General features: G+C 44.6%; 1 protein-coding gene across 1 annotated transcript in view; it reads right to left on the bottom strand.

Moving 5' to 3' along the window:
* The window catches only part of LOC121997673 (rho GTPase-activating protein 7-like), a 39,616-nt gene extending 19,645 nt beyond the window's left edge, over positions 1-19,971 (bottom strand). Inside the window, exons 1-11 of the mRNA XM_042552223.1 lie at positions 19,772-19,971; positions 19,568-19,688; positions 18,350-18,386; positions 2,563-2,639; positions 1,747-1,817; positions 1,566-1,644; positions 1,296-1,440; positions 1,068-1,187; positions 543-620; positions 294-349; positions 135-204 (exon numbers count right to left, since the gene is read on the bottom strand). Coding sequence (XP_042408157.1) covers positions 135-204; positions 294-349; positions 543-620; positions 1,068-1,187; positions 1,296-1,440; positions 1,566-1,644; positions 1,747-1,817; positions 2,563-2,639; positions 18,350-18,386; positions 19,568-19,630 — 796 coding nt within the window. The 5' untranslated portion in view covers positions 19,631-19,688; positions 19,772-19,971. The remainder of the gene's footprint in view (positions 1-134; positions 205-293; positions 350-542; positions 621-1,067; positions 1,188-1,295; positions 1,441-1,565; positions 1,645-1,746; positions 1,818-2,562; positions 2,640-18,349; positions 18,387-19,567; positions 19,689-19,771) is intronic.
* Between the last annotated feature and the right edge of the window lie 2,470 nt (positions 19,972-22,441).

The raw sequence follows: 22,441 nt of genomic DNA, 5'->3' as shown, positions 1-22,441 counted from the left end.
AAATCCGGCAGAGATATTGACAATTTTGAAAGACCATTCTAACAACTATTCCATAAATGTTCCATTTGATAACTGATAAAACTAGCACAAATATGCATACAGTAAGCATTATTAGAATATAGAGAGAGACGTACTATAAGCTTCCAGTAATGCAGTACAACAAGAAGCCGGGACTGGAGAGGATGGTAACTCCCGAAGAACATACTGCAGAGTTGTATGAACATTAGTAATTGATCAAAGTAAATTCGAAATTAGAGGCTACCAGGTAATCACTGAGAAAAATATAAAAGAACCTTAACACAATCACCAACAATATGGGCATCTTCATCAGCTGCAAACTCAATCTTTCCTAAAAAAGTGTCATTCAACTAGGCTTAATAGTAATATTAAAAAAAAATCCTGAGGAATAAAAATCAAAATCGGGAAAAAGTATGGGGAGTTACAGATAATTCTAGATCAACAAAGATATCGTCCAACGTATCTATGCACCTTCTACATGATTCCACTAAAAATTATTAATTCAATGGAACAAGGACACAAACCTTGCTCATACTCTTGGATTCTTCCATGAACTTCTTCAACATCAGCAGCTTGTCGCAAAATTCCTTCCACCTTTGTTCCTACAAATTTTATTTTTTAAGATGTACAACTGACTGCTAGAGATCAGCATTCAACATTCAATCCAAAGGCAGATATGTTTTCATAAGTTGGAATAATTCTTGCTTCAGTTTGAATCAAGTCTTTTACAGATTGGTTCTTTTACAGTTTGAACATGCGGGGATGAATTGTGAAAGGAGTCATTGTATGTTAATTGATATATAAATCAAGTCTAACTATTTAAAAGGGCATGAAACATAAATTCCGTCATGATGTCACAATCTTTGTATGTGCTACGTCCAAATCCATAACTTCTTGGCATGAGTAAAGGTGATCAGCATGTTTGCATGCACCATCTATAGTTATCAAGCATATTACAATTTATAGAAAAGGAAAGTACCAAAAGTCTACGAAAAAAACAGTAACAGTAGAATTGAAGAGTAAAACATCATATTTGTTTCATTACTCACCAAACTTCTCAAGAAAGCATAATGCCTTTTCTAGAAAGGATGGCCCTCCATCAATATCCTCGAGGGCAAGCAAAATTGGCCTACCAACAACCAAGGATTTGATAGGTCTCTTGTCCCTCCCTGTCCATGATAGAAAAACATAATGATTAAATTAGAAGGGTACAAAAATTCCAATCATAGTCTATGTTAAATAAAAGAAAATCAGAACTTGCAATATCTGGAACTTACAATAATGGAATGATCCTTCGAAAGTATCTCCATTGTCATTACGAAAAATTCCATTATGTCCCATCACAAGAGCAGCATTTGGAGCTTGCGCAAGAGCATGCTCCAAAGCTGTTTTCCATTCAAATAAATCCTTCAAAGATTCTGCCTGGCATAGCCATAAGCAAAGCTCCCAAAGGTTAATTGTCCATAAACAACGAAAGAAGACAAGGGTGGATTATTGACTCTTCAGGAAAATTTGTTCAAAGGTGAGATGAAGAGTTCGTAAAGTACCTTAAGGGTAAATGCCCGACCATCACGTCCATCAGGAAACAAAACTGTTAATAACTTCTTATCTTCCCTAACAACAACACTGAAAATAAAAACTTTTAACAAACAGGACATATATATCCACAGTAGCAGCTGATAATATATGAAAGAAGGATAGTTAAAATAAATATTACAGAAAGTTTACCTTCCAGAATTATTTAGGTCAATACCACCCAAAGTAAGATTGACTTCGCCACCTCTTTGGGGTAGTGCACTCTACAATGCCACCAAAAGTCAATTAATACTTTATGTATACTCCTTTTTCTCCTCATATTCAATCATATTTTATCTTATTGCATAAAGCTTCAAGCATCATGAAGAAATACCACAAACTATGTTTAAACAACTTATAAACATAAAAGCAAAGTGGTAGTTACATTCCAGTTCATATATCTTACATCAAAGTACATACATATAATAGCTAGAAATAAGCATGTGTTTAAAATTTTCTTCAGCAATGTGACATTGAAATTGATGTGGAATTATAGCAATATTTGATATATGATTACATTTTTTTACAGACCACAAAACATAAGAATTCATCCACGGTGCATGTTTTCTCCGTCGTAGATTTACAGATGTGCCAAAACTTTACAAAGCTATACACATTTGTGCATTATGTAGCCCACTGAAGCACAACAGTGAATTTATTTATCCCCTGATTTTATCCTGATAAATACCTCTTGACAGAAAATTGCAACCAGCTCCATGTGCTACTCAAAGGATGATTGGAGGATCAAATAAATGTGATTTTACTTCAACATATAGAAAATGTATTTCTATGACTCATATCTTCCCACTGATCTATGATGTCAAGGCTTTTCTATCTAATTTTAGCAGCTACAGTATAAACGTATCAACAAAAGCTACCCATAAAAATAATAACTTATCGACAAAAACTATTGGGATTAAAACATAAAAAAGCAACCATTACTTTCTAAATAAAAGTAATCATACATACAGGATCATTCTTGAAGAAAACAAGAGAAGTCCGTGTGAGTATAAACCAACGTCTCTTCCATGATTTCCAACCAATTCCTAGTATTGTGATATGCACATAAAGGTTAGAAAAAAATGAGCTCACAAGTTACTGCTACTAATTCAGTTGTTGTATCAAGATATTATTAGAAAAGAACAACTAGAATCGTGATTACCAAGAAACTGAACAAACTCATGATGCAACTACTCTTGATATTTTATATTAGCAATTGTTCGTATTTATTATAAGTTTAATATTATCGTCTATAATAGAGAACAACTAATCTAATTTTTTTCCATATTTTTAAACTTTTGTTATTGATTCAAATCCTACTGATCTTATATGGCCAATAGCTTGATTTTCTAAATATCATGCTGATTTTGACGATCATGATAAAAAATCTATATTTATATATAGAGCCTCCAAGCCAAGTCGTGAAAGAAATTAACACAAAAATTATACATGAAAAAAAGGTCACACTATACTAATTTTAAAAGATGAATTTATTTTTTGTTTCTTCATTTATTTTTTTTTGTGATCTTAAAAAAATGAAGAAACAAAAAATAAATTTATCTTTTAATTTTATTTTTTTTTGATCTTATGCTACAACAACTATGCCCGTGACAAACCAATCATGACCAGTCCCAAGCCCAAATATAAAGGAGGAGGGTTGCGTTAGGTTGCCGGCCGGCATTAAAACTATGATAAATATTCAATGAATAGATCTATTAAACTATTGTGTTAATGCTAAGTTGTTCCCCGGAAGGCCGGAAGGAACGCGTTGTAGAGTTCGACTATAACATCCCGACAAGAACCGCTACATCTCCAGAACTCGAGTGTAGTGCTAAATATGCAAAAGTTCACATTGCAGAGTGCGACTATAACGTATCGACAATGACCACTACATCTTTATGAGAACTTGGGTATAGTGTTAAATAGGCAAGAGTTCCACATGATAAAAACAAATATGATAGGAAAACTAATAATCTAAGATTTGGAACATAGAACATAAGAACCCTCATAGGTAAGTCAATGGAGATAGTAGATATGATAATTAGGAGAAGAATTAGTATTTTGTGTATGATCCTGTCCGAAAGTTGAATCAACGGTCGCTGGGCACGTGGTGCTCTCCAGTTGCTGACGTAGATCTTCGACTGGTCGTGTGGAGCTCCGGCGAACCTGCAAAGAAGTCGGGCCGGGAAAGGGTTCCCAGCGACGACCCTCCGACGCTCAAGTCAGGTAGACGAAGAACAAGAAAGTGGCTTCCAGAATCAGAGATTTCATACCTCCGGTGAAGTCTAGTGGCCTTTATATAGAGCCACAGGAACTTGGTGCACATAAACCGAGGTGTACACGTGTCACATCCCATACCGCAGCATGGGCTTGTCAGAAGAGCATGTCTGATTCCATGCCGCTACAGTCTGAGCGTCTCCTTGATGGGACAGCAAAACATTCGATCGCACCATACTGAGTATGGTCTGGTCTTTGAACATGCCTGTTGTCAGCAACAGGGGTTACTGAGATGACGTTCACACTGTCCTCTACTCTTTGACTTCCTCTTCGCGGATCGACTATCAAGCCGCTCGGCCAGAGCATTCGTCTCTGGTCCGGTATAGGTGGTCGTCCGTCCGGGAAGATTGAGGGTCGCCCGTCCGCTCGGCTCGTATCGCTTGAAACCCTGGCCGAGCGGACAACCGCTCGGCCTTCACTCTTGATTCGCAATGCGGCCGAGCGGACTATCCGCTCGGCCATATGATCTCTTTCCCTTGGAAATTTGGGCTCACGGCCAGCTGGTTACTCTCTCGGGTGGACATTATTGCCTAGTGCTTGGCCTATTCCGCCTGCTCTTCGAGTCCATGGGCTTGACCCCCCTTTGACTGTCGTCCTCCACGTGTCATTGGACTTTCCCTTATGAGGGCACCCCGGTCTTACTACCGGATCACTTGCCTCCCCCTCAAGTCTAGTCGAAGGAGGCGGAGTCCGACTGACTGGACTGCCGGTCTGACTGAGTGACCACCACTATGCTGGGCCCGAGAAGGTTCATCCGCTCGGCTTACCTTCTTCTTCATGCCCGTTCGGCGCTATCATGCTGACGCCTTCAATATCCCCTCGGAATTCACTCTGAATCTTCTCCATTAACGCCAAGCACGCGCACTGCGCGCGGTAAGGGGCGTGAATTGAATGCGCCCTGTGTCCTGCTGACACGTGGCGCTCCCACTGCCGTCATCGTACGGCGCTGGCCTCACCTCCGATGGGACAGTCGCCGTTTGAAATGAGCAGCTGGATGATAGCCTCGTTCTTTACGACCTGAATCGGACGGCTGAGGCTATCCGAGGCCAACGTTATAAAGCTCTCGATTTCTTCTCTCCGCCGCATTCCTGCTCCATCGCACTTCGACGCCTTGCTGCTTCTTTTTGCTTCGGCGACTCCGTTTCTTAGCTCTCCGACGACCTCGCAACCCCTTTCGATCATCCTTTTACTTGTAAGCCCTTCTTTCCTTCACTTCCTCATTCCTTTACGCTTTCTGTTGGCTGCCCTTGTCGTACTGCCTCCTTCCTTCCCTGCTTGATTTCCCTTTCTTTTTGTCCTGCATTTCTTTTTTACTTTCGACCATGACTAGCACTTCCCAGCCAACCGCCGGCGCTCCTGGTCTTTGATACACGACCATGGAAAGCCGGTTTGACGAGGAGGACGCCCTGCGCCTCACTCGGACGTATAACCTGCCTGCCGACCACCACATAGTATTGGTCACACCCACCGACCGGCCTCATAACCCGCCGTCCGGCACCGTCCTCTTTTTCCGAGACCAATTTTTGGCCGGGCTGCGATTTCCTCCACATCGATTCTTCTTACAAGTGTGCAACTACTTTCGCATCCCGCTCGGCCAGCTAGTTCCGAACTCCATTAGGCTGCTGAGCGGGGTGGTAATTCTCTTTAAACTGAACGGCATCCCCTTAGACCCCAAAGTTTTCCACTACTTCTACTATCCTAAACAAGCCGAGTGGGGTACTTTCGTTTTCCAATCTAGGATAGGTTTTGTTCTTTTCGATAATATGCCGACCTCCAACAAACACTGGAAGGAACATTTTTTCTATATGTGTTTCCCCGAGCCACCGGTTCTCGATCCAACGGCAGCCGTGGCATCGTAACCCCCAGAAGAGCTTCAAGAGGCGATCCGCCTATCTGAATACTGCGACGATGTTGGCCAATCAGACGTACCACATCGACAAGCCGCTCCTTGAGAGTGACCTGTATATATTCGGCCTCAGTCCGATCCGCACCTGGCTCCCGACCAGCCTAGGTAAGTGACCTCTTTACCCTTTCCCTTTGTTCTAACTGATTTATTTTTTCGCCTACAACCGAAGTCATGATGCGCGCGCGAAGGCCGGCAAGGCTAAGAATGTGGAGGTCGCCGAACGGGGATTGGTCCCGGTGGCTCGGAAATTGGAGGGAGTGAGGGGACTCGGATGGTCCCCGAAGCCTTAATCGCTTCTGCCTCTCTCAACGAGGCTGCGGGCGACATAGCGTCCTCTGCTCAAGTCAGGGTAGAGGGTCGCTCGGCGGATGAAGCTCCTCTAGCAACTCGGAAGCGCAGATGGCAAGAGCAAGTCTCTCAGCCGACCCCATCCGATGAGCAGTGTCTCGAGCGAGGTGGTGATGCTCCAGTGATCTCCGGGACGGTTTCCATAGAGAGTACCCCCACGCCGATCGGCTCGCCCCTAGCCGCCTCCGAGGTGCCGCCATCCTGTCCCCCTCGGGGCCTGCATCGCCTAAGACGACTGGGCGACCGTCCCTCCCCAGTCGGCGAGTCGTCTGGCAAAGAATCCGCGCCCCAAGATGATCCGAGCGGCCCACGGTTGATAAAAACTGTTCTACGATTCCCATCGGAGGAATATTTATTGGCTGCCGATCGGCCAATGGTTCCCGAGCAACAGATCACTCTTACGGGTCCACTCGCCAAAGCCTGAGAGGATGCTCGGCTTCGTATCGCTCTTATGACTCCCAGTCAACTAGGCGATAGCAATTTGCAGCAGGCGACTGGGGTATATCCTTTGTCTTGCTACTTACTTTGATTTAACTTCTGACTCGATCATATCCATTTGCAGAACTGGGTGGAGCAGATTGCTATCAGCAATCGCCTAGCCGAGCTGGAGAATGAGCTGAAAAAGCTCAAAGCTTCGGGGGAAAGAAGAGGCCAATCCACGACCGCTCTGGAGAAGGCCAAGAAGCAACTGGAAGCCGAACGGAGTAAGTCCTCCGACTTGTCGAGTGAAGTAGCTCGGCTTGAGGCCTTGGTCAAGCAACGGGACAAGGAAATAAAGACCGCGACCACCCGGAAGCTCAAGGCCATCGACGATATGGACTTGATGAAGGTGGAAAACCGAGGGCTAGAACAGCGCGTGAAGGACTTGGATGCCTCGCTAGCCACTGAACGGGAGAGCCGCTCGACTGACCGGGCAAAATCTGAAGGGGCTTTGAAAGATCTTCAGGCTGCCCTTGACGCTTCCAGAGCCACTCTTAAAGAATATCAAGATGGGGAGCCCGGTCGGTCGGCGGAAGTGCGCAAAGCTTTCGTTCGCTCGGACGAATTTGGCGAAAAGTTCAGCGACAAATTGTCCTTAACTTTTGAAGAGGCTATCAAGGTGGCTGTTGATTATCTAAAGACTAAGGGTCACCTATCAGAGCTGTCTATCCCCCCCGAAGATCTGACAATCATGATGGGCTCTATCCCGGACGCCCTCTTTAACTTTGATGAGTGAGGAGTATTTGGACTGTTTTTTGTACGCCCGTCGTTCGGTGCTAATATCCTTGTTACTACTATTTTTGTCTGTCTGTCGTTCGGCGTAAAAGAAATCTACTTTTATTTGCTTGCTAGACCAATATTCCTCCTTAGCCTTTGTTTCAGTCATAATAATTTTTTCACTCTAAGTATTCTTTATAATGGAGCTGCTCGGCCGTACAATGGCCTTATTCTTGTCTTTATAGTAGGACCGATTATGGATCGGCGATTACAACCGGGTCGTGTCATGCGAATAGCTATCCGTCCAGCGGCTTTATAAATGCCTGTTCATCGCTCGATTTTTAATATCGGCGCTAGACGGTCTTCCTACGGCGAGTTTATGACGCCGGTTCGCCTCGATTTTAACGCTTGAGTCGACGGCCTTCCGCTTTGCTGGATTTATAGACGCCATTGCTCTCAATTTTTAACGCTGAGCTCGACGGCTTCCGCTCGGGGTTTATGACGCCTTGCCTCTTGATTTTAACGCCTGAGCTCGACGGTCTTCCGCTTCGGCTGATGATAGACGCCGTCTCTCGATTTTTAACGTCGAGCTCGACGGTCTTCCGCCGGGGTTTATAGACGCCGGCTCTCGATTTTTAACGCCGGAGCTCGACGGCCTCCGCCGACGGATTTATGACGCCACCGCCTCTCGATTTTTAACGCTTGAGCTCGACGGTCTTCCGCCGGCGAGTTTACGCCGGCCGCCTCTCGATTTTAACGCCTGAGCTCGACGGTCTTCGCTTCACGGGTTTATAGACGCCATTGCCTCGATTTTAACGCCTGAGTTCGACGGCCTTCCGCCGGCGAAGTTTATAGACGCCGCCTCTCAATTTTAACGCCGAGCTCGACTACTTTTATACACTCAACACCGCTGTCGGCCAAGCCGTTTATTATCCTTTTATCATTTTACGCGCATTACAAGTACATAGCGATCAAACGATGCAAATTACATCAACAAGACTCTTACCCACTTCCTACCGAGACGATTCACGCCCACTGGCCGATCCACCGCCGCCTTCATCTTCCAACAATAAGCGCCCGAGCGGAGCTTTTCGATGATTTCAAGGGCCTCCAGCTTCCATACGACCCCGACCGGCTTTACTTTCTTCCGCATAAGGTCGCCAACTGAACGCCTAGGATCACACGGTTGTAATTCGCTCATTCTTCGCTGACGCCATAAGCCTGACGGATGCCTCGCTCGCTCTTCTTCGACCAAATCCAGCCCATGTTCCTCCGCCTGCCATCATCATCATAATTCGATCCCATGACTCGACGACTTCGACAGAATAATCGCCACGCCATACACTGACGGAAAGGCGAACTCCTGCCTTCCTTCGGGGTTATCTTGATGGCCCATAGACGCCCAAGACCTCGCTCACCCACCTCCCAAACGGTCGAGCCGAGCCAGCACGAAGAATTTCCGCTACTTCGACTTAACCGTGCTTGGGATACGCCACGACGCCAAGTGCTACTCACGTCATAGCTAGACTAATCTTCGAGCAACTTTCCTCACACCATCACCGTGTCAAACAAGTCGGCGAGGGACGCCAACCGACGACGACGTGTTGCTGTACGAACTTCGACCATCCGCCGGTGATCTCGCAATGGCCTACCAACCCATTCGAAAATAATCGACCGCCAAGAAATTTTCACGCCTACCGCCATAGAAATGGACCAACGATATCCATTCCCACCGATCGAATCTGCAAGAGACTGGATGCCTTTCATCTCTTCCGCCACCGGTGAGAGACATCAGGATACATCCGCAAGATAGCACGCCGCCACGGTCCGCGCAGATCCGCCAGGGTCGCTGGCACCCGCCACAGGACCTGCCAACGATCGTCCGCCCGGACGCCCGCACGATCCTCACGCACTTGAGGACGACGCCGGCCTTCCGAGCTTACGATTTCAACAGGGACGGGAGAAAGCCTTCAGATAGTCGGTCTCCAATGAAGCGAACCGACCGGCCTCCTCCCAGAGTCGGGCCTCATCTCAATCGGACGGTTAGCACCCGAGCGAGCCCACGACGGTGTCCGCCACCGCCGAATCGAGGCCTCATCCGGCCGACGCGCGCCACCAAAGATACTTGTTCAACTGGTCATTGACGGCGACCAAGTATTGAGCCATGAGTTCGCTAACTCATCGCCGCTGTTCTCCGCCGGTATCTTCTCGATAATAACCTCTCAAGTCGGCCTCGAGTTTCTCAAGGCTCGAGCGTAAAGCTCGAGCCGAGCGCTGTTGATTTCAAAAGAGCCCGAGAGTTGCTGAGCGGCCAATCGAGTCCGAATGAAGGCCACCCGTCCGCCCCTACACGCCGTAGTTTCGCTTATAAGAGCCTCATACTCCGCTCATATGAGCTCGATAATCCAAATGGACGGACAAGTGCATCTTTTCTTCTAGAGAGAGTAATACGCCAATCCCGCTCGAGCCGAGTGGACGATCCGTCCACCTAATATTTTCCATACGGCTTTGTTCGCCTCAGACGTGACGAACCGCCAAGGATCGGCCTTTATCACGAACGGGCTGGTATCAATATCAAATTCGCTCAACTCCGCTATCCATTCACGAGCCGCCCGGACGCTTCCGGATTCAACAAGACTCTTCCCAATGGGTTGTTCGTCCTATCGATGATAAGATGAGCCAAGAACAGGGACTCGGCGCCGAGCGGCGAGGACCAAAGCGAAACCGCCGAGCCCAGCAGTAGCGAGATTCAAGATCTTTAAAATACGGCTCAAAATATACAGCTCTTCTCCGCCTTACTAGTGCCGAAATTTACTACCTTTAATAAGATAAGTAGATACAAAGTGGCTCACCCACGGCTGGCTTGGCTAGCAAAGAAATTCAAATATGTCTTCAGATCTTCGAACGCCCGATCGCATTCTTCGTCCTGCTGAAACTCGTGGCTTTACGCAAGATTTCAAAAAGGCAGTCTGACCCAGCTGAGATGAATCGACAGGCGCTTATCCGACCGTTACCGCACTTCCCCGATTGAGGCGATATCTTGAAGGCTTTCACTTGCGGGATTTGCTTGATGCCTCGCTTCATTACCACGTAACCCAAGAAACGCCTCCTTTTGCTCCGAGTGCACTTCGAGGGTTTAACTTAACGCCATATTTCCGCAGCTGTTCGAAAGTTTCCTCCATATCTTTAAATAGGTCGCCGCCTGGACGGACTTGATAAGAATGTCATCCACATACTTCGAGGTTTCGCCTAATCCGCCCTCGAACACTTTGCTCATCAAGTTACCGATAAGTGGCTCTGTCTTCATCCGAACGCATCACATTATAGCAATAAATGCCGTCGGCCGTCACGACGTTGACTTTTTCTCTTCCCAAGAGCAGACTGACGATATCCCCGATAAGCCGAGCATGCATATCAACTCAACCGTCAGAGTCCACCAACTGATCGATCCGTGGGATAAAACTTCGGGCACGCCTGTTAATGTCCCAAATCGACGACACTTCCACTTCTGCCGGGCTCGAGACTAGCACCGCTGCTCGCCAACCACCGGAACTGACCGCAGATGCGGCCTCAGAGTTTCTCCACCTCCGCTGACGACGGCATTCGCTCGCCACCAAACCTCTTCTCCGCTTCATCGCCGAGCGTCCGGCCGACACGGAGCTCACGCGCTATACTGTGAAATTCGGCAGCTCACGCTACACCGCATTAAGACATCATGGTTTCTCCGAGGCATCGATCACTTCCTCCTTCCGCTCGCCTCCAGATCGGACGCGACGAATGTCGCGGCCTCCGATCGTGAATCTGCACTTCCTTTTCTTCATAAATCAAAGAGGGTGGCTTTTCAGATAGCTGCTCACCTCGATCCGGCGCCTTCCGAGCGGCATCGCTTCGCTTGACCATCTCGACGTAACATCGCCGAGCCGCTAGTCGATCTCCTCGCATTTCTCCCACTTCGTCCTCAACGGGAACTCGATCTTCGTGGAAAGCGGAGACGACCGCCGAATTCACCGAGAACCGGTCGCCTAATACGACGTTATACGCCGACGAGAGTCAACCACGACGAAGTTCGCAGTCCGCCTTCCGAGCGGCCTTCCCAGAGATCGCCAATGGATTGTCCGACCGTCAACTTCGCCGCCTAAACCCGCAGGGGGTCACATGGGCGCACTGCCGATCGACCAGAGTCGGGTCGAACGCCAATACGATATCGACCGAGCTTCCTGTCAATAAAACGCGTGAACGGTGTAATCATTACCGCCACGAGAAGAGCCAACGGGGCATTTCAACCTTCCAAGTCCTCGGGCCCAAATCGATTTCGGGTCCGCCGCCTGCCTCGGCCGCACCACCGCATGGATCCGAGTCGCGACGCCGCCTCGCTTTGCCAGTCACCTCCGGCCGCCCGCCACCTATTATGCTGATTTCTCCTGAAGTGTTGTTCCTATTTTCTTCTTCTCGAGCGGACGGCCCGGGCCGCCCTGACATCCGAGGATCACACGCCGTAGTGTGACGTCGCCGGAGTTTGTTGTCGCCGTCGACTATCGTCCGATCGGCTTCACGAAGTTCTGTCGCCTGTCGGACGACGGCGATCGACGGCCGCCACTCCGGAACCGAATGAGCGATCAAAGGAAGATTTCGCAATCTCGTGTCATGGTCCGTCCGTGGAAAGAATGTAACATGGGTCCATACCTTCCGCTTAAAGCCGCCTGCCGACCTCATACGGGACCTAGCCTGGGGAGCGGATCGCCTACTTGGCCCTCCGGGCACACGAGCCGCGAGGCTTCCGGCAGGGGAGCCCGCCATTGGGCTTCTTCTTCGGCCGCTTCTCCACGCCGATGTATTCTCGCGAGAGCATATGGTCGTAGTCTCGGTGGTTTCCGAACGAGCGATCTAAGAAGTCACCATCCACCAAGCCTCGCGCAAGGCATTCATCATGGTTTCCGAGGTGGCATTGAATATCCATACCACCCCGCTGAATCACGGATATAAGCTCAAGCGATCTGCGGCTTTGTTCACGGCAAACAGATCGACACTAGTCTTCCGACAATACCGACTACTCATGGGCGGTGGAGGAAAGCCGCTCAAGTCTTCAACTTGAAATAGATCCGTCCTAGTCTCCAAACCACCGCTGAGCCGATCCGAGAGGGTGGTGAGGAAAACCCGACACTTCACCCCATCCGTATCAATGAAGGGTAGCCGTGTTATCAAACTTACCCAAACGATCATCCGGCCTGGTTCCATCAGATCACCGATCGCCGGGCACATAGTGCTTCGCGCAGGATCTCGTAGAATAGCCTCCGAAAATCGACGGCCGATCCGCTCGCGAGGCGTCCGCCGGGGCTTTCCTTTTGTTATCTCGCCTCGCATTTCACGATCGGCACGCCCGGGTATTTGGCGCGCAGGCCGCGCACGTCTGCGGCGGTGATCGAATCGGCCAGCGAGCAGCCGGCGCCCATGTCGGGGATGAGCACGGTCTTGCTCGGGTTCAGGAGCTTGGCCGTCTCGGCCATGAAGTGGACGCCCGCCAGCACGATAGCATCAAAGTTCACCGAATTCGCCGAGCGCTTACTCTTCATCTGACGCAGAGAGCTGCTACAGAGCCATGATCCTGTCCGAAAGTTGAATCAACGGTCGCTGGGCACGTGGCGCTCTCCAATTGCTGACGTAGATCTTCGATTGGTCGTGTGGAGCTCCGGCGAACCTGCAAAGAAGTCGGGCCGGGAAAGGGTTCCCGGCGACGACCCTCCGACGCTCAAGTCAGGTAGACGAAGAACAAGAAAGTGGCTTCCAGGATCAGAGATTTCATACCTCCGGTGAAGTCTAGTGGCCTTTATATAGAGCCACGGGAACTTGGTGCACATAAACCGAGGTGTACACGTGTCACATCCCATACCGCAACATGGGCTTGTCAGAAGAGCATGTCTGATTCCATGCCGCTACAGTCTGAGCGTCTCCTTGATGGGACAGCAAAACATTCGATCGCACCATACTGAGTATGGTCTGGTCTTTGAACATGCCTGTTGTCAGCAACATGGGTTACTGAGATGACGTTCACACTGTCCTCTACTCTTTGACTTCCTCTTCGCGGATCGACTATCAAGCCGCTCGGCCAGAGCATTCGTCTCTGGTCTGGCATAGGTGGTCATCCGTCCGGGAAGATTGAGGGTCGCCCATCCGCTCGGCTCGTATCGCTTGAAACCCTGGCCGAGCGGACAACCGCTCGGCCTTCACTCTTGATTCGCAATGCGGCCGAGCGGACTATCCGCTCTGCCATATGATCCGAGCGAACTATCCGCTCGGCCATATGATCTCTTTCCCTTGGAAATTTAGGCTCACGGCCAGCTGGTTACTCTCTCGGGTGGACATTATTGCCTAGTGCTTGGCCTATTCCGCCTGCTCTTCGAGTCCATGGGGTTGACCCCCCTTTGACTGTCGTCCTCCACGTGTCATTGGACTTTCCCTTATGAGGGCCCCCCGGTCTTACTACCGGATCAGTGTACAAGACACAAAATGAGTAGGCGATAAGGTAAAACTGATAGAGAACTCGGATTTTAAGTTATGGTACATAAGAAAGAGTAAAACAAGAAATGAACTTGTAAATAGTTCGTTAAAGGATGAAGTTGTAGGAGTAGTTAGAAAAGGAGATAAAATTATAGTCCTTAAGATAATAGTGGCGAAAGAAACTATGAACACAATTAGCGTATATGCACCGCAAGTAGGATTAGATGAAGCTACCAAATCAAAGTGTTAGGATGACTTAGATGAAATATTACAAAACATTCCGCTAAATGAAATGATTTTTGTTGTGCCCAAAGGATGTCCACATATCTCCATAATGACATGATATTGTCCACTTTGGGTCTAGGTCCTCATGGCTTTGTTCTTGGACTCTCCCCAGTCTCATGCTAATGGAGATATCATGCATCCTTTTAACCTCATGATCTTTACCAAATCTTTCCAATGTAGAACTTTGATTGAACCCCAACAATCCTCCCCTCAAACGAAGAACCACAATTACTCTCATGGTTCGGGTCTCCCCGCGAGCATCTGGTCACCCTGACCTATTCTAGGCCTCCCCGCAAGCATCCGCACCCAGTCACCTTGACCTACTCCGAACCTCCCCGCGAGCATTTGATCACCTTGACCTGCTTGGGGCCTCCCTGCGAGCATCCGATCACCCTGACCTACTCGCCTCCCCGCGAGCATCTGGTCACCCTAACCTTCTCCAGGCCTCCCCACAAGCATCCAGTCATCCTAACCTGCTCCGCCTCCCGGCGAGTATCCGATCACCTTGACCTGCTTCGGGACCCTTCCCACAAACATCCAGTCATCCAGACCTGCTCCGGGCCTCCCCGCAAGTATCCGATCATCATGACCTGTTTCGGAGCCTTTCCCACAAGCATCCGGTCATCCTGACCTGTTCCAGGCCTCCCCGCAAGTAGCTGGATCCAGTCAATCTTGACCCGCAAGCATCCAGTCATCCTGACCTGCTCGGGACCTCTCCGCGAATATCCGATCATCATGACCTGCTTAGGGGCCTTTCCCACAAGCATCCGGTCATCCTCGTAAGTAGCTGTATCCGGTCAATCTTAACCTATTTCGGGCCTATCCGCGAGCATCCGGTCACCCTGACCTACTTGCCTCCCCGCAAGTATCCGATCACCCTGACCTGCTCTAGGCCTCTCCGCAAGCATCTGGTCACCTTGACCTACTTCGGGTTCCCCGCAAATATACGATCATCCTGACCTACTCCGGGCCCAACCTCAACTTCGTTCAAGGCCGCCCCATATGGTGTCTGGTCTGGACCATGGCTCTGATACCATTTGTTGTGCCCAAAGGATGTCCACATATCTCCACAATGGCATGATATTATCCACTTTGGGTCTAGGCCCTCGTGGCTTTACTCTTAGGCTCTCCCCAAAGGTCTCGTGCCAATGGAGATATCATGCATCATTTTAACCTCATGATCTTTACCAAATCTTTCTAATGTGGGACTTTAATTGAACCCAAACAATTTTAATAAGAGGTGATTTAAATGAGCATGTCGGAATGAAAAATGAGGAATATGAGAGGGTACATAGGGTTATGGGTTTGGAACGAGAAAAGAGGAAGAGAAAACTATATTAGAATTTGCGATAGCATATGACCTTATATTAGCTAATACATCTTTTTAAGAAAAGAAAAGAACATGTTCAAAAGTGAGAATAATAAATCGCAAATTGACTTTCTTATAGTTAGGAAGAATGATAGAAAGATTTGTAAAATTTGCAAGGTCATAGAAAGCTTAACTACCCAACATAGATTAGTAGTATTGGATATACGCCTCAAATATAGTATCAATAAAAAGGAAATATATACGACTCCTAGAATTAAGTGGTGGAAGTTAAAGGATGGGAAGTAAAATATATTTAAGAAAAAGGTAGGAGTACAAATATTAGATAAAATATACGGATATTCTAATATAATATGGGATAAGATGGTATCAAAGTTGAATATAATAGCTAAGAGTGTACTCGATGAGTCAAAGGGGCATGCACCACTAAATAAGGAATCTTAATGGTGGAATGAGAAAGTACAATAGAAAGTGAAGGAAAAACGAATAGCTTATAAGAAATTATATATTTGTAAGAACGAGAAAAACTTTAAAAAATATATAATAGTCAATAAAGAAGCTAAGAGAGTAATGAATGAAGCAAAGAATGAAATTTTTGAACGATTATATCAAAACTTGAACACAAAAGAAGGGGGAAAAGACATTTATAGAATAATTAAAGTAAGAGAAAGAAAGATAAAAGATCTTATTTAAATAAAATGTATTAAAGATGAATGTAATAGAGTACTAGTAAACGATGGAGAAATAAAAGAGCGGTGGAAGAAGTATTTTCATCAACTTTTTAATAAAGGTTTAGGTGACCAACTTAGCTTAGGTAATTTAAGTAGGTCAAATGAGCATAGTAATTTAAATTTTTATCGTAGAATTCAAATTTCAAAAGTAGAACAAGCTTTAAATAGAATGCACAATAGAAAAGTCGTTGGATCAAATGATATTCCTATAGAGGTATGGAAGTGCCTAGGGAAACAAAGTATTGAATGGCTTACAAACTTATTTAACATGATATTGAAAATGAAAAAAAAATGTTTGATCAATGGAAGATAAGTACTCTAGTTCCCTTATATAAGAACAAGGGAGACGTACAAAATTGTGCAAACTATAGGGGGAGTCATACCATAAACTTTAGCAAAAAAGTAATAGAAAAAAGATTAAGGAAGAAGACCACAGTAACCGGAAATCAATTTGGGTTCATGCCTATAAGATTGACAATAGAAGTTATACATCTTCTTAGACAATTAATTGAAAAATATCGAGAGCAAAAACAAGATCTACACATGATATTCATTGACTTAGAAAAAACTTATGATAGAGTCTAAGAGAAATTATATAAAGAATGAAAAGAGAAATGTTAGCGTAACGTATACTGAACTGATTAAGAAAATGTATAAGGATGTAACAACTAGAGTAAAGACTTCATGCGAAGTAACTGAAACATTTTCAATAAAGATACGGTTACATCAAGGATCATCTCTAATTTCTTATCTTTTTACACTAATTATGGACGAACTCATTGCACACATTCAAGATACAGTACCGTGATGCATGTTGTTTGTAGATGCATGTTGTTTGTAGATGATATTATTTTGGTAGATAAAACATGTGAATGAGTAAATACTAAACTAGAATCTTGGCCGGAAACACTAGAAAGGGAAGGTTTTAAGCTTAGTAAAGACGGAATATATGGAATTTAAGTTTAGAAATATTAGACATAATGAGATAATTATTAAGATAGGAGATGATGAGTTACCCAAAAGAGCTTTAGATATTTAGGATCATTTTTAAAAATTGAGGGATTGAGAGAGATGTCTTACATAGAATACAAGCAGGATGGTTGAAATGAAGGAGAGCGTCGGGTGTATTATGTGACCATAAAGTACCTCTAAAACTTAAAGAAAAATTCTACAAAACCACAATTAGACCTGCTATGTTATATAAAGCTGAATGTTGGGCTATGACTCAAGCACATGAGCAAAAAATGAAAGTTGCAGAGATGAGGATGTTAAAGTGGATGTAAGGACATACGAGAATAGACAAAATAAGAAATGAGAACATTAGAGAGAAAGTCGGAGTTGCATCTATTGAAGGAAAATTCCAAAAGACACGTTTAAGATAGTACGGACATGTACTTAGACGACCAATAAATGCTCCAGTTAGGTAATATGAAACTATGACAAACACGTATATCAAACGAGGAAGAGGAAGACCAAAAATGATTTGGTTAGCAATAATAAAATAAGATAAAATTTATTTAAATATAGATGATGATATAGTAGGAGATAGAGCCCAATGACGTAAAAGGATTCATATAATCAATCTCACCTAGTGGGACAAGGCTTGGTTGTTGTTGTTGTATTATCAAGCAAGAAAGAAAGTCGAGAATATAGACTAAAGTTGCAAGATAGCTAAGATGGAATTTATGTGCATGTTGCCAATTTGAATAGACTCAAACAAGAACTTGAGCTTGAACGTGGTACCACCAAATTAGCGGCCCCTCACGACTGCCCCATGCCATTGAGAGGGAGTTTAGTAGGAATCCAAATTGGCAAGTGCGTGGGCAGGATCCACAGAGTGATGAAATCCCCTACCAAGTTTCGACCCTCCACCACTACAGTCATTAAACCATGCACTTACCAATTGAGTCAACCCTAGGGCCCAAGAACTTGAGCTTGAAGCTTGTGTTGGACAAGGATCTCAAATGTAAGATGGATGGAGTTCATAACATGTCAATGACTAGATGCACTTACTGCAACCTAACATTCAATATCTAAGAAAGTATTAGACAATGGACCGAGACAAGATGGCTAAACTTGTTTGGCATCATTATAATGAATCCACTCAAAAACCAACATGGACAATAATACAGTGAGAAAACTTCATCATATCAACATAATCTCAATCTTTATAGAAAGAAGAAAACTAACCTTTAGATGAAATTGACAATGGTCCACTTTTAAACACCTGCATTGGCAATTGGAAAAGATAAATAAGTTATGAAGTTCCAGCTTGCAGTCGTCATATGTAATTATAAAACCATAATTAAAAAAGTAAAGGAAAAAAAAAATCAACCATACTGGATTTCAAGACTGAAATCTAGGAGGTTTGCTTGGTTTTATTTTTCTATGGCATGATGAGTTATTTTGACCATCTTCTATAACTAACATAATTTAGCTTTCAACTTTTTGTAACAACATATTCTCTTTGTGGAAAATTTCAAATCTTGGAATATACTGAATTAGTTCACAAATCAATATATGGCAATACTTACGAAAAATTGTACAAAAAGTAAATGGGTAATAGATTTACAACCATCCTTGTTCACTTCGGGGGGACCACAATATGTGATAAAAAAAAAAAACAATGTGCCCTCTTTGATCAATAGGCAAATCTAGTCTATGAATTGCCTCACAGAGGTATAGACAGCTTGCATGAGCATGAAACATCAAAAAGTTTATGTAAATATGTGGACTGCAACATTCATTATTTGTTTCGCGTTTTGTTAGTAACTATACAGAACTGGACGGACAATACAGATCATTCGTGCCTGCACAGTTTCCCCAAAGCATAGTGACATTATTGTACATCTTAATCACAAATATCACGTGACAATTTACAAATTCCTGATTTGGTTGCATAGGAAGCTATTAACCTTGGTTCATTTTTGAACTTAAGCTTCACTATGCTGTATGTTTATCAATCCGTTGCCAGCTTATTTAAGTGGCAGAAACACACGGTAACTCTCTTTTCTAAGGATCGTGGAGCTCGAATATTCTTAATTATGTGCAATCATTAAAAAGAAATCACTCATTTGGAATCAAAAGCATGAAGTAATATACTCACTGCTCCATCAGCATACGCATCTATGACCAAAATAGATATGTTGAGAAATAGGATTTCCAATGGATTGTCATATAATATAAATGTGAACTAGCGACTAAATAACAAGAAGCATAACCAACTACCCAAGTTACTTGCTCCCTGCAAGAGTCTAGTCGTAAATCCAAGCTTTTACCAAAAATGAGCTCAGAGGTAATAAAAGAGGGACCTCGAGAGCACAAACGGGAAGCGGAGAAAAAAAATCTCAACTACAGACTTTCAACGGAAAAGCAACACGAATCAGAAAGTGATTATGAGAAGTATACAGTATTGGGTGCTACGGGGCGATGCCGCTCGAACACAGCCCCCGCAGTCGGAGCCGACGACATCGCGCGCCGTCTCCCGCCGGCCACAGATGGGGCATCAGATCAGGTGCTCCTGCTCTTCCTGCCCTACCAAGTCTCCGAAATCAGCATCAAACCAACACCCGCAAGCTGGAAAACACTACCTCGGCAGAATGCCCAACCCACCCGCATTTCCCGGTACGCCGCCTACCACGACGGATCTTCCCCGCGGCCCACGCGGCGAAGAGATTAGGGTTTGAGACGGCAAAAGGAAGCCAGGAAAGAGTAGGCGAATGGGAAGATTGCGACGACGGATGCGCAGCGGAGCAGAAGACGAAGGAAAGAGGACCACCTGACGGGGCCAGCGTCGTTGTTTACTTGTGTTTGACGACATTTGGTTCGGGTATTGAACCGGTGAACAAATTAGTGGGAGTTTTTAATTTTATTTTTTCCCCTTTTTTACTTTTTAAAATGTATTTTAACAAACTCGAAATTCATAAACATGAATTTAATTTTATAGTAAAATGTTAATTATATTATATTATATTATAATTCTTAATATTTTTTTATCATTTTAATTGAATAATCCGTGTGTTAATTTTTTTGTTTAAAAACTCAAATAGAGGTAATTTAAACGTATAGTGATTAATGTTGTAGCAAATTAATATGGCTTATTTTGACTGGTAGGTAGGTATCGTTTTATCAAATTTTATTATTTAGAGATCATATTTTTATATTATTATTAATTAATTTAAATTAGGTTTGTAGTTATTTTAATATAGATTTTGAGTAATTGCCGTTGTTAACAAAAAGTTGATTAGTTGATTGAGAGTCTATGAGCCCATAATTGATTAGATATTTGGTGATTAATGGAAGAGTTAAAGATGTTGACAATCAAGAGTTTGCAATTATTAGAGATCTAAAAGGCCTTTTTAGGTTGCTCACAATATCGAATTTTGTCAAAATTGTATAAGGTTTGGAGAGCTAGTGATTTAATATAGTTAGGTTGGAACAGGGTCGATTCGATGTGTTGAGAACAAAAGGCGAGATGGACTTAAGGACGAGAAGGATTAATCACGTCTAAAGACTTAAAGAGAAGGCCTTGATACACTACGAGAGATTGTAAAAGATAATAATCTTTGGATTCACACTGTTTAAAAATTATGTGATGATGTATTACTTTTATATAGGAATCTTTGATAAAATAAGTTGTTTCTTAACTTAGTTAGCAATCAAGTTTAATCTTAAAAATTTGCATAGACTTATACATGTATAGTTGTAAGCCAAGTGCACTTGGTATCTTTAAGTATATTTAATCCATCGAAACTGTCCCCAATAAATTGGAAGATTGTTGAAGAGCCAACTAAGAACATTATTCTCAAAGAATAAAGTATTATTGTTTGAGATCTAATTAATCAAATTGTTAATCAACTGATAGAGCAATTGATTAGAAACTCATCTAGTCGTCTAGTTAGCTTTGTAAACACTCTAGATTCTAATCATCCGAAAAAAAAACTACAATAAAATAATAAAAATTAGACTCTCGAAGGCAACGAATCAAGCACAGACTCGTATTCTATATCATTTTTTCAACGAGAATTGAGAGTTATAGTGAGATTTTGATGAGTAATTCATCTAATAATTTAGTAAATGCAGTAATTGTTTGAATTTTGTTAATTTTACTGTTAAAGTTAATATTTTGATTTTTAAATATTATTTAAACAGGCTTTATGGCCATTAGATTAAGGTGCAAAGGTGGGCTCATGAGTGTTGGATGACTTGGGGAGTTAGAGGGGGTGAATAGTTCGTCTCATTAATTTACTTATTTCGGTGTTATTGATTTGCACCGGAATAAACTCGAAGCAAACTCTCCAATATTAATACGTATATTTACTTGATATCCATCTCAAAAATAGATGATTAATCTAAGGATCCACACATACGAGCACTCTCCACTAAGAAAGAAACTCCTTCTCGAATACAACACTACAAAAATGCATGAGTTTAACGACGGGAGTACCGACGGAATCTTAACTCCGTCGGCGTATACCGACTGAAAATACCTCTGTCGGTACGTACCGACGGGATTTATATTGGTCGGTAATTACCGACGGAATTAAACTTCCGTCGGTAATTACCGACGGTATTACTATTTCCGTCGGTAATTACCGATGGAATTAATATATCCGTCGGTAATTACCGACGGAATACTATTCCGTCGGGGAGTCCATAATATCGCCGTTAGAATTTTGTGTATTTCCGACGGACTTCTTATTCCGTCGGTAAATAGGCGGGTGCGGGCGTAAACATTACCGACGGAATTATATTCAGTCGGTAATTATTGGGTTTAGGGTTTTATTATACCGACGGAAATAATATTCCGTCGGTAAGTTTCTGCCCCGTACCCGTTTTCTTTGCATTCGCTAAACCTTACCCGATAACTAGCCGAAATCACCGACGGAATTAACCATTCCGTCGGTGATTACCGACTGAAGTATTATTCCGTCGGTGATTACCGACGGAACTATATTTCCGTCGGTAAATCACGTTTTAGGGCACAGATTGCCCCTTTCCTCTTCCCGCGACCTCTTTCTTTCCTCAGCGGCGGCGATTTCCGGCGGCTCTCTCCAGCGATCTCGGCGCCCTTTCCTCCCGTTCACACCGTTCCGGCGATCTCTCAGGTATGCTCTTCTATTCTCCTCTCTCGTTTGCGTTTTCACACGGCCGGCACCTCGGCGGGACGCCACACGCCGGAACGGGCGCTGTGCGACACGATCTCGTTACCGGCCGCCAACGCGGGGCCGCCGAGGCAGGTTCCTGACGGGGCCGGCTCAGCGGCCGGTCGTCAGCAGGATC

The sequence above is a fragment of the Zingiber officinale genome, chromosome 6A, assembly GCF_018446385.1.
Source record: "Zingiber officinale cultivar Zhangliang chromosome 6A, Zo_v1.1, whole genome shotgun sequence".
In the NCBI taxonomy this organism is placed as follows: Eukaryota; Viridiplantae; Streptophyta; class Magnoliopsida; order Zingiberales; family Zingiberaceae; genus Zingiber; species Zingiber officinale.
The sequence above is the reverse complement of the archived record's forward strand: the minus strand, read 5'-3'. Positions and strand labels throughout refer to the sequence as shown.